General features: G+C 37.3%; 1 protein-coding gene across 1 annotated transcript; it reads right to left on the bottom strand.

Annotated features, from left to right (window-relative positions):
• Positions 1–9,728: 9,728 nt before the first annotated feature.
• Positions 9,729–10,661, bottom strand: LOC308678770 (olfactory receptor 14L1-like; the record flags this gene model as incomplete). The annotated part of the gene is made up of 1 exon (XM_081346002.1): positions 9,729–10,661. The coding sequence occupies one exon, from the start codon at positions 10,659–10,661 to the stop codon at positions 9,729–9,731; it is 933 nt and encodes a 310-aa protein (XP_081202128.1).
• Between the last annotated feature and the right edge of the window lie 2,919 nt (positions 10,662–13,580).

The following is a 13,580-nucleotide window of genomic DNA, read 5'->3' as shown; positions in this document are numbered from 1 at the left end:
ACGTCAAGAAATGTTATTCTTGTGGGGCTAGAGGGCATATAGCCAAATTCTGTAGGAAGGGAAGAAAACAGAATGTAAATAGCAGTGGGAAGGCTAAGAAGAGCATTGGTTTGGCTGTTTCTGATGAATCAACATCCAGAAACAATGAATTGTGGGTTGCTGATAGTGGGGCTTCACAATGCATTACTAAAATGACAAAGAGGTTTATTAATATGAAAAACAGCAACCAATATGTTTCACTAGCCAACAGTTGGAAGATGAAGGCCTCTGGTGAAGGTAATTCCTATTGTCCATGCATTGATGAACAGTTACCTATGTTATATATACCTAAGCTAAGATTCAACCTGTTATCTGTAAGGGAATTGGTTAAGGTTGGGTTGTGGTAACATTCAGAGGGGAGCAATGCACTATTGAGAGGAATGGAACCTGTGTAACTGCTAATTTGAAAAATGGCTTATTCTTTCTCACAAGTAACCAGGTTAGTACAGTAAAAGCTAATTCAATATGTGGGAATAAGAAGCCACATGATGAATGTATACATTTATTGCAATAGGCGGTTAGGGCATGTGAACTTTAACTCACTACGTAAAACAGTTGAGTTAGTAGAAGGACTTAAACTGAAGCCATGTAGTAAGTATTTGAATTGCAATGCCTGTAATCAGGAAAAGAGTAAGGCAACTCCTGCAAACAGGTTAAACGGCTTCAAAACAACTGTACCTTTGGAAGTTGTGTTTGCAAATTTAATTGGACCTATGAAACCCAGTTTAGGAGGATCATGTTATATTTTAAGTATCCTTGACTACTACTCTCGATATGGACTTTGTTATCTGCTTAAGTCAAAGGCAGACACTTTCCAACAATTTGCAAACTGGCTGAAATTCATGGAGAGAAAAACAAAGAGAAAGGTTCAGTGCATAATTACTGATAATGGCACAGAATTTACAAACAAGCGCTTTGTAGATATGCTAGAATCAGCTGGCATTGAGCATAAACGTTCAGCCCCTTATAGGCCTCAACATAATGCATTTGTTGAGAGATGTGGGCAAACGTTACAAGCCATGATGAGAACCATGTTAAAAGATTCTGGCTTAACAGATAGACTGTGGGGCGAGGCAGCAAAATGTGCAAACCATGTTCTGAATATAGTTGTTAATACATCTACAGTACCTGTAAAATACCATACACAATATGGCATGGTAGAAAACCAAACCTTGATTACCTGCACACATTTGGCACCCCAGCTTGGGTCCACATTCCTGCACAACTGAGGAGTAAAGGCCAACATAGGGCTAGGCAATTATATTTTGTAAGTTACGAAGCTAACCATAGATCTTATCATTTCTGGGAACAGGGCACAACCAATGTATATAACAGTGCTAGTGCCAAATTCCTTGAGCACGTTGGTTGGGATAGGTTAGAGGAAAAAACTGTTAATACTGATCCTCTAGTGTTTGAGGACTCCCATGATAACATAGGTAGTAATGATAATACATCTCCTGTAAATATAAAAGATGAAGAGGGGATAGGGGAGATAAAAGATGAAACAGAGGAAAAAAGTCAGAAATTCAAAGCCCTGTAGTTCCTTGGCGTTCAACGCGCATCAGACGTCCACCTGATCGCTATGAAGCTAGTATAATATGTCAAGTTAGTTCAGTATCTTCTAACTATGATGAGATCAGGATGTATCCTGAAAAGGAACAGGCATCATGGAAAGCTGCAGTGAACAGGGAGTTGAAGTCTTTGCAGGATCTTAAGGTCTATGAGAAAGCAAAACTGCCACCTGGTGAGGAAACTATAGGTTGTAAATGGATATATAAAATAAAGAAGGGTGTAGATGGGACCGTAACCCATAAGGCACATTTGGTTGCACAAGGTTTTGCCCAAACTACTGAGGATTATAACGAAGTGTTTGCACCCAGTCTGAGGGCAACTACTTTAAGAGAAGCTTTAGTGTGGGCGGCTAAAAACCAATATATGGTTAACCATGTAGATGTTGAAACTGCATATTTACATGCTCCATTGCAACATACTATTTATTTAAGAATACCACCAGGACTGACCAATGATAGAGACCAAGATTGTTGGGAATTAAAGAGAAGCGTCTATGGATTGAAACAATCAGGCTATGAGTGGAATACATGTTTAGTTAATGAGTTGAGTGCATTAGGTTTTGTAGCCAGTAATGCTGATCCTTGTTTGTTTAGAAGAGAACACAACGGAGCATTATCTTTTCTTTTATTATTCACAGATGATATTGCAATAATAACAAAAACTGAGTTAGAAGCACAAACTATCATTTCAAGATTGCAAACTAAATTCACAATTAGGAATCTTGGAGAAATAAGCCACTATTTGGGGTTAGATATTGTGAAAATGAATAAGGGTTTTAAGGTGTCGCAAGCCAGTAAAATATCTCAGTTATTAAAGAGATACAATATGGAAATGTGTAAACCAGCAAAAACTCCGATGGCTATGGATTTTAAGGACACTAATGTTGAGAGTCCTGTATTTGATAAGGCTATGTACCAATCTTTGATAGGAAGCCTCATGTATCTTAGTAATTGGACTAGACCTGATATTTCTTACTGTGTAAACCAATTGGCTAGGTACAACAATGAACCTACTGTTAGACACTGGCAATCAGCTAAACGAGTATTAAGGTATTTGAAGCATACTATTCACTACTCGTTATATTTAGAGCCAAATCGTGAGTTAATCCTCACAGCATATGCAGATGCGAGTTTCGCCTCTGATTCAAACACTCGTAAATCTACTTCAGGGTTGGCTGTAATGTTGGGTGATTCTTTGATTGGATGGAAGTCCATTAGACAAAAACACATAAGCTTATCTACAATGGAGGCTGAATTTTCATGTCTATCAGTGTTATGTACAGAACTGCTAGTGTACAAACAATTATTGTTAGATATGGGTTTAAATGTAAATGATCCATTTAATGTGTATGAAGAAAATCAAGCTGCAATAAAGATGGCAAATAATGCTGCAGTAAGAACAAGATCCAAACATACTGATCTTCGTTATTTAAATGTCAGACAATGTATCAAAGATAAATTAATACAGCTAGAGTATTGCCCATCTGATGTAAATGTTGCAGACCATTTTACGAAGGTACAAAGTGCTGTGAAACACAATGCTAATTGTGAAAGAATGTGCATAAGATTGTAAGAGTTATATATTATTCTACCTAAAGGGGAGAATGTTAGGCATATGGTGTTAGCCTACAATGTTGGTTTGAAAATATATTAACCATAATTCTATGTCTTTAAGATGTTAATTGGCCAATGGGTGTGTAAGTGTTCTCATGGCCATAAGAGGAAGCTAGGAACATAACTTCTTTCTCTCTCTGAATTCACTGCTCTCTACTATTACTGTTTTTTGCTCTGCTGTTGGTTTACTACTGTTGTAAACCTGAACTGTGTATTGACCTCTGGACTGGTAAGAAGACTTTGTATTTTGGATTGCTACTTGGACTGTTTATTTTTGATTGTGCATTTTTGTTCTTATACCACCTCAAAAAGTAAACTACCTTTTGCTTTTACAACTCAGTGTATTATTGTGTGATTCTTGCTGCTCTCAGTACCCTTCCTTGTCTGTGCAACTCTTTGGTAGCACAAGGAGATCTCTGCACAACAAATTCCTTAACAGAGTTTATCAATACATCCCTAATATAATGATTAGAAAAAAACTTTATATTGACTATCCTTCCTTGACCAGAGATAGGCATGCCATCCCTGCGTTAAATTATATCCTTCAATAGTTAACACCTTCCGACTTCCGGGTGGCAAGGTTTCACCGCAGGCAGCCATTCTGGCTGTCAGCCCCGCCGGCTCCGTAGAGCCACCAAAAACAGTGCCAATCAGCTGTTTTGGCGGCTCAGAAGCCCCCTCCTCAGGAGAAGAGGAGGGGGTGAGCGCCCAGGAAGGGGTAGAGCTCTCCGGGGCCGCCAGAGCTAAAAGTTTTGGCGGCTGAAGGATTGAGCCCCTCCCAAAGCCTGGGTTTGCTCCGGACTGCGGGGTGCCTCTGCTCCGGGCTTTTTGGAGCAGAGCAGGGCGTCCGCAACCATCCCTGCCAGCAAGAGAGAACCTATGAGAACCTGGATGCAGGCAGAGCGACACAGGAGATCCAGGTGAAAGTGAATTTATGATCTTTAACTCAATGGACTTTGCGGAGCTTGAAAGTGAAAGTGCGTAGCAGGCAATAGTGGGTGAAAATGGCTGCCAAATCCTCTAAAGTTCTTAGAAGCGCAGGGGCTTCTCCGGTACAGCAGTCTTCGTTACAAGCTTTATTGCCCTCTCCCCCTGCACCCGCACCTGCACCAACGTTTACAGTTAAAGACCTTCAGAATGTATTGCAAGAGGCTATGGAAAAGCAATCGCAACAATTAGCTGAGATTATGGATGAAAAGCTCACAGAGCTTCTGGATGAGAAGTTAACAGAAATAAGGGCAGACATCTTACTTGCATTTCAAGGCATGGCTATATGTATTGAGCGTTTGGACGAAAGAGTGGAAGATCTCAGCCAAAATAATATTAGATTAGATGCAAAAATGACAGAGACTGAAAATGTGGTGGAGAAAATTGATAGTGATTTGACCTTGGTACAGTACCATGAGATGGAGTTTGCTGTGAGAATTAGAGGCTTAAAAGAGGATCCTAAAGAAAATTTGAAGAAAATAGTTTCTGAGGCTTTGGAAGGGGTGCTGGGGCGACCAGCAGATGCAATTATGGAAGATATAGACAAAATTTTCCGTGTTAATTCATGGATTGCAAGACAAAGGAAATTACCCAGAGATGTGGTGGTTTATTTTACAAAGAGAGCAATTAGAAATGAGGTTATTCAAGCCTCTTACAATACTAAATTTGCAATTGCTGAGCAAGAAGTCTTAGTTTTAAAAGAGATCCCTCCAAGAATCCTAAGGAGAAGGAAGGAATTTGCTTTTTGGCACAAGAATTAAGACGACATGATATTAAGTTCAGATGGGAGATACCAGTGGGTATGGTGGTGATGCATGAAGGCATGAGACATCATCTTACTACAGTGTTGCAGGCACGTGATTTTTATAGTAATGTTTTAAAAGCAGTCCCCATACCACTTTTGGAATCTACAAAGAAGAATGGTGAGGGAGAGCCTCAACTACGCAGTGATAATTTACAAGGTGCTGAAGGAACAACACAGATAGATGAGAAAGCTACAGGAGTGGATCAAATTTCAGTATCATCAGAGGAGGCCAGAGACCAGAGGATGACGCGTGCTGCTTCAAGATGAATGAGACGAGAGCAAGAACAAGACCAGCAGAAAGTCATGATGGCACCTCCAAAACTTACTTATAGTGAAGCTTTGGGAGGAGCGCGACCTAAGAAAGTGCAGGTGATCCTGGAAGAAGCGCTCCAAAAGCTTCGGGTCGCGAAGGATGGTGACAAAGTTTCTAACTTGGATTGTTAATGGTTTAAATTCACCACAGAAGAGAAAGAAAGTTTTTCAATATTTAAAACAATTTAAGAATGATGCTATTTGTTTACAAGAGTTACGGATCAAAAGTACTTATTAAATTCAAGACTGGGTACACAATTTATTGCCTCTGCAATGGATAAGAAAAATGGAGTGGTTGTTTATGTTAAGAATACCTTGACAGCGGAGTTAATTGAAGCAGATAAACAAGGAAGATATGTTATAATTGAACTGTTAATAGAAGGCAAGAAAACACTTTTGGTTGGATTATATGCTCCTAATCAACAACAAGCAGATTTTTATAGTTTACTACACAGCAAGATTACTCAGTGGGATTATAAATCTTTTATTTTTATGGGAGACTGGAACGGTGTTTTGGATGTACAAATGGACAAGAGTGGTTTTTTCAAAAGTGTTCCAAGTCATGCTAAACTACCTAAATCCTTTTTTGAAATGAAGGATGATTTGGAATTGTGAGATATTTGGAGAGAAAGGAATCTGCAAGAGAAGGACTATACTTTTTTTCCCAACAGACATCAATCTTTTTCTAGGATTGACTTTATACTAACTACTAATGATTTCTTTTCTAGGATTAAGAAGATTAAGATTTGTCCAAGAACTATGTCTGATCATAGTCCAGTCCGGTTAGAGATAGACAAGGATAATAGAGATAGGCACTCCTGGCGTCTAAATGAGAACCTGTTTAGAAATCAGGAAAAAGTGGAAGAATGTAAAAAACAGATGAAGGATTTTTTTAAAATTAATATGCATAAGGGTACTTCTATTGAAATGGTCTGGGATGCTAGTAAAGCTTATATGAGAGGTGTATTAATATATTTGAATAACAAATATAGACGCAATCTGGAATTCAGGAGGAAGGAATTAGAGAATGAAATTAGGGAAAAAGAAAAGGCTTTAATTTTGAATCCATCGGATGTGAAGATTAAAGAGGTAATTAATTTATTAAGGGGACAGTTCGACAAGTTGATGGCTGATCAAGTGGCAATTAACTTATGGTATGTTAGACATAATACTTTTTGTATTGCCAATAAACCAGGTAGATGGTTAGCTTACTTGTTAAGGAAGAAACAAAGGGCTTCTAATATAGATAGAATAGAACATAAGGGTAAGGTAGTGTACCAGCAGAGTCTTATTAAGAAGACTTTTGTAGATTTTTACTCTAAGTTATATGCTAGACATAAGATTAGTGAGGCAGATATTGATGTATATTTGATGAATGCTAATATTCCTGTTCTTTCACAAGAACAAAAGGAAGAGATGAATCAATTGATAACTGAGGAAGAATTTTTTTCAGCAATTAAACAATTGAAAGTGGGTAAGGCGCCAGGTACGGATGGATTGACTGCTGTGTATTATAAAAATTTACAGTTAGAGATGGTAAAGCCATTAAGGGAATTGTTTCAGACAATTCAAATGGGAGGAGGGGTGCCCCGTCCTGGAAAACTGCTTTTATTTCTTTGATTCCGAAGGAAGATCAGGATGTCACCCAAGCAAAAAATTATAGACCAATATCACTTTTGAATACGGACTACAAGATATTTGCTAAGGTTTTAGCTAACAGATTAATGAGGGTATTGCAACAAGTAATTCATGGTGACCAAACTGGGTTTATAAGTGGTAGACAAATGAAGAACAATGTGAGGCATATAGTTGATTTGTTGGAATTTCTGGAAAGAAACAATCAGATCCCTGCAGCGTTGATCTTTTTGGATGCTGAAAAAGCCTTTGATCAATTGGATTGGCAATTTTTGTTGAAAGTATTAGATAAAATGAATTTTGGGGATAAATTCTTACAACCAATTAGGGCACTATACCAAAAGCAAACAGCCCTTTAAGAAAAGGATAAAGTTTTGTCCGCAATTGTTTCTACTGGGCATTATTACTGATACTACTGTTGTGGACACTAAGTTGATGTTGAATTTAATTATGGCAGCTAGACTTTTAGTAGGGCAATATTGAAAGAAGGAAGAACTGCCGACTATAGAAGAATGGACTTTAAAAGTTTCCAACCTGGCGGAAATGGCAAAGATTTCAGCGTACTTGAAAGACCATTTGCAACAGAGATATATTGTGGAGTGGAAAAAATGGATTGATTACATCCAGAATAAATATGGGACTAAAAAGTTTCATTTAGCATTTGAATAAGTATTGATGTGATATTTATATTGCTTGTAGTTATTTTATAAGAGTTAAAGCGCGATAGATTTAATAGTTTATTGTTGTTTGCATAAGGTAGATTATGATTGTTTGTACTTTTATACCCTGTATTTAGCTCTGGAAAGTCAGGGAGGGGAGAGGGGGAGGGAGGGAGGTGTTGGGGAGGGTTGGGGAGAGGGGAGGGGGTTGGGAGGGGTTTTGTTTTGTTAAAAATAAAATGTACTGTAAAACTTTTTAATAAAAAAATAGTTAACACCTTCCTTCTAGATAACACAACCCAGTCCCTAATCCAAGCCAAGGCAGAGGCATGGCAATACAGCTCCCATTGTGGGAGCCCCAGTCCTCCCCTTGTTTTGTGCTCCTGCAGCATTCTCCTTTTAATATGCGGCTTTCGATTATTCCATATGAATTTACCAACTATCTGTTCTAGTTTTTTAAAAAAATTCTTACCTAGTTTTGCAGGAGCAGTTTGGAATAGGTATAACCACTTTGGCAAAATGTGAGTGTTAATCACTGCGATTCGTCCTAGGATTGAGAGTTGAATGTTTTTCCAGCTGTCTAATTTCTTCTCCATCTCGGTCATCAATTTTTGATAATTTAATTCCTTTATAGATGGACACCTTGAAGATAACCAAATACCTAAATATTTAACTTTTTTAACTATTTGGATCCCCATCACCTCTTGTAATTGTGCCTTGGATTCAGTTCCAATATTCTTTACCAAAAATTTAGTTTATTCCTTTGAGTTTTCTCTGCTAATTCACATTGATCCAGGAGGGAAATCTCGTGTCACGTAATATCTTTTCTCTCCCTCGCTATTACTGAGGATGGGTCTTTCTGAAGAGCCTCCTTGGCCTCTGTCAACATTCCCATCAACTCCAATCTCTTAACCCTCTCTTTCTTCCACTTATGTGCCGAGTACTTAATTGCTATCCCTCAAATCACTATTTTCGCAGTGTCCCATATAATTTGAATTGGTGTATCTTGGCTTAAGGGATTTCTTGTGTACTTTGTGGAGTCCATAGAACCTGGGTGTGGAGGAGTCTTGTGGTTGTATGTGCTTTCTCTCTTGTAGTGTTAGCTGTTTTTCTTCCAAAACAGGCACAAAATGCTTTGGTTCATGATCATTGATTCTACAATTGTCTGGAAAAATACCAGTGCATCACTGATGAACAAAAATCTGCTTGTTCAACTCCATTGGACAAGATCTTAGAATGCACTATCGACAGGATTACCAACAAAATAAAATTCAAAAATGCAACTTATTATAAGAGAAACTCAATACCATCGCTTCAAAATCACAAGATGACTACTCAGTACTATGGATCAGAAATTCATCCAGAAGACCTCTGTCTGATGACAAAAAGACTGTCCTCAGACGTGGCCTCAATTTCAATCACAAAGATGCTGACTTCATTGAATTCCTCACCAATCTCAACTCCATTCTAAAAATGAGCCACCTGGACCAAGAAACACTAGAAAACATTAGGCAAAGAATCATCCCCAATGTGCAACACAACAGACAAAATGAAACACTCAGCCAAAAGAAGACAGCACTGAAATAAGACGAAAGCATCATCAACCTACTGACAGACAAAGACAGACTGACAGCAAAGTCAAAAACAATGTCAACAACACCAAAACCTACAAAATAATCCACAATGATCTGACAAAATATTGTAGCTAGAGAAAAAATAAAAAACAAATGGAAAAAGTAAAATAGCTAACACCACTAGAGAGAAAGCACATGCAACCACAAGACTCTTCCACACCCAAGTTCTATGGACTCCCCAAAATACACAAGAATGGCATCCCATTATGCCCAATTGTGTCTCTGCCAGGAACATGGACATATAAACTAGCAAAAACCCTGCAGAGAAAACTCAGACATCTGGTCAATGACTTTACCTACTAAATAAATTTCCCAGAATAATTTTTCCAATGCATCAAACACACCAAGATCAAAAAGGAAGAAATTATTTTAAGTTGCCTGCAATAGGAGTGATGGTTATATGTATAAACTGTATATCATATGTCTATTTTTCTCTTTCCTGATCAGATGCAAACATAAATAAGTACATAGTTCACAATTCTTTAAAATTAAATGATCTCTGACTAAGAAGTCTTGAAAGAGCAACTTTGATGTCCTTGTTTCTCATGCTGTAAATCAATGGATTAGTCATGGGTGGAATAATAGAATATAGAATTGTAATTATGTATTGAAGGTAGGATGGTTTGCCAGATATGTCTTTAAAGTAAGCAAAGACAGCCATAATCACAAATTGAAAGGAGACAATAAGATGTGGCAAGCAAGTGGAGAAGGCCTTTTTCCTTCCTTGAACTGAAGGAATTCTCAAAACAGCAGAGAAGACATGCATATAAGACACAAGGATAAAAATAAAACAACCAAGTGTTAATATAGTACTGAAAATTAGAACTCCAGTTTCAGGTGCATATACACCAGGACAGGCAATCTTAAGTAAATAAGGGATTTCACAGTAGAACTGATTGATAATATTAGAACAGAAAGGAGTAATAAAAGTGAAAATAGTGTGCAATGAAGCATTGAGAAGACTGGCAATCCATACACTTCCAATCATTTTGGTGCAGGCTTTCCTATTCATTATCATTTCATATTGTAAAGGACTACAAATGGCAATATACCGATCATATGCCATCAGAGTAAGGAGGGAAACATCATAGGCCATGAAAAAGACAAAGAACATGACTTGGGCAACACATCCCAAATGAGAAATAGTTCTAATATTCATGAAAGAATTAAAAACAGCTTTGGGGACAATGACTGAAATGGAACCAACATCCTGCATGGCTAAATTCATCAGGAAGAAGTACATGGGTGTGTGAAGGTGGTAGTCACAAACAACAGCAGAGATGATGAGAAGGTTCCCTGATAATGTCATTAAATACAATATCAGTAGTAAAGCTGTGTGCATGACCCGTAGCTCCCAAATTTCTGAGAATTCCCAAAGAAAGAACTGAGAGGTGTCATTATCCATTCTTAATAATTACATCCCTAGAAGAAAAAGGAAAAGGAAATGTTAAATTGTTTCCATTTAATATCATTTTGAGTTATCTGTGGAATACTTCATTTCATAGATATTAGATTAAAACGTGACCTTCCATATTTATTCAAATTTTTGAGGCAAAAGATTTCTATGATCGTGCTTCCTAAAAGTTCAGGGTGATAACTCTTACAGATTTTTAACCATTCATATCATTAATATGAAATCTTAGGTCATCATTTTATAGTCTTCTGTAACAATAATTGTTCAAAACTGGGAGCCTAAAGACAACAAATATTTCTTATCCATTAGATGAGTTAAGACAAGAAAACATAAGTTACTCTTGGTTTCAATATACCCAATTGAAAGCTAGGTGGAAGTCAGATCAAAAGGTTGGCATCACAATTACAGATCAAAATTTAGTAAAACAAATTAGAGATTTAAATTGTGCACATATAAAGAGGATATATAATGCTTTAATTGAATTGGATTCGGAAACGGAATTGGTTAAAGACTGTATGATAAAGTGGGCACAAAATATTCAGGAACAAATTTCGCTGGATACTTGGGAGGTAATTTGGGTTAGAAATGTTAAATTTACTCAGGCTCAAAATTTAAGAGAAAATTTTGATAAAATGTTTTATAGACGGCATCTGGATCCCAAAAAGTTGTCTAACGTGTATCCTAACTTACAGTCTAAATGCTGGAGATGTGGTAGTTTAGAAGCCACCTATTTTCATATGTGGTGAACTTGCAGAAATATAAAAGCTTTTTGGATTAAAATTTGGTGGAACATTCAAAAGATTTTAAGAGAAAGATAAAGTTTTCGCCGCAATTGTTTTTATTGGGCATTGTTGTAGATTGTGATGCTAAAGAAACTAATTTGATGTTGAATATGATAACAGCAGCACGGTTACTGGTGGGACAATATTGGAAGAAGGATAGTTTGTCTACTATAGAAGAATGGGTGTTTAAAGTTTCAAATCTTGCAGAAATGTCTAAGATTTCTGCTTATTTGAAAGATCATTCACAGGAAAGATATATTTCAGTTTGGAGGAGAAGGATAGATTATATTCAGAACAAATATGGGACTAAAAAGTTCCATTTAGCTTATGAGTAGATTCTAGTGGGATACTGTTATTGGTACTTTGTTTGTAGTTATGTTAAAGGGGAGTTAAAGCACATTATGAATGGTTAATTGTATATTATGCATATTTTTTATTTAGAATATGTTTACTATAACTATAATCCTGTATTTAGCTCTGGGAAGTGGGGGGGGAAGTGGGCGGGTTTGGGGTGGGGGGGATTTGGGGATATATTGTAAAACTTTGTTTTTGTAAAACTCTTTAATAAAAAAAAATATTTCTTATCCACCAGATATAAATTGCTGGAAGTTAGATTTAAATTCAAGTACATTTAAAGATATTAATGTGACATACAGTAGTGGGCAAAATTGTGGAAACCTTCTGGGGAAAATTGTACAGTAGAAATGCCAATAGATGACAACACTAGGCCACTCAGAAATGAACTAAATCATATCCCTGACAAATATACAGTAGAGGTGACAAATAGATTTAAGGAATTAGATCTGATAGACAGAGTGCCTGAAGAACTATGGACGGAGGTTCGTAACATTGTACAAGAAGTAGCAACTAAAACTGTCCCAAAGAAAAAGAAATGCAAGAAAGCAAAATGGCTGTCTGAGGAAGCTTAGCAAATAGCTGAGGAAAGGAGGGAAGTGAAAGGCAGAGGAGAAAAAGAAAGATACAACCAAATGAATGCAGAATTCCAGAGAATAGCTAGAAGAGATAAGAATGCCTTCTTAAATGAACAGTGCAAAGAAATAGAAGAAAACAATAGAAAAAGGACTAGAGATCTCTTCAAAAAAATTGGAGAGATGAAGGGAACGTTTTATGCAAAAATGGGCATGATAAAGGACCAAAATGGCAGGGACCTAACAGATGCAAAAGAGATTAAGAAGAGGTGACAAAATTACACAGAAGAATTATACAAGAACAAGCTTAACATCCTTGATAACCATAATGAGGTGGTCACTGACCTTGAGCCAGACATTCTAGAATGTGAAATGAAATGGGCCTTAGGAAATCTGAGCAACAACAAAGCTAGCGGAGGTGACAGTATTCCAGATGAGCTATTCAAAATCTTAAAAGACAGTGCAGTAAAAGTGCTACACTCAATTTGCCAGCAAATTTAGAAAACTCAACATGGCCACAGCATTGGAAAAGGTCAGTTTACATTCCAATTCCAAAGAAAGGCAGTGCCAAAGAATGTTCAAACTATCTCACCATTGCACTCATTTCACATGCTAGTAAAGGTATGCTTAAAATCCTACAACCTAGACTCCAGCAGTATGTGGATTGAGAACTACCAGAAGTACAGGCAGGATTTTGAAGAGGCAGAGGAACTAAAGATCAAATTGCCAACATACGCTGGATCATGGAGAAGGCTAGGGAACTCCAGAAAAACATTTACTTCTGCTTCATTGATTATGCTAAAGCCTTTGATTGTGTGGATCACAACAAACTATGGCAAGTTCTTAAATACATGGGAGTACCAGACCATCTTACTTGTCTCTTGAGAAAACTATATGTGGGTCAAGAAGCAACAGTGAGAACTGGACACAGAACCACTGATTGGTTCAAAATTGGGAAAAGAGTCTAGCAAGGCTGTATACTGTTGCCCTGCCTGTTTAACTTATATGCAGAGCACATCATGAGAAAGGCAGGACTAGATGAATCAAAAGTTGGAATTAAAATTGCCTGGAGAACTATCAACAACCTAAGATATGCAGATGATATCACTCTAATGGCAGAAAGTGAAGAGGAACTAAAGAGCCTCTTGTTACAAGTGAAGAAGGAGATTGCAAAACTTGGGTTGAAACTAAACATTAAG

This window comes from Vipera berus, assembly GCF_964194415.1.
Source record: "Vipera berus genome assembly, chromosome: Z".
Taxonomy (NCBI): Eukaryota; Metazoa; Chordata; class Lepidosauria; order Squamata; family Viperidae; genus Vipera; species Vipera berus.
This window is presented reverse-complemented; position numbering and strand designations above follow the sequence as displayed.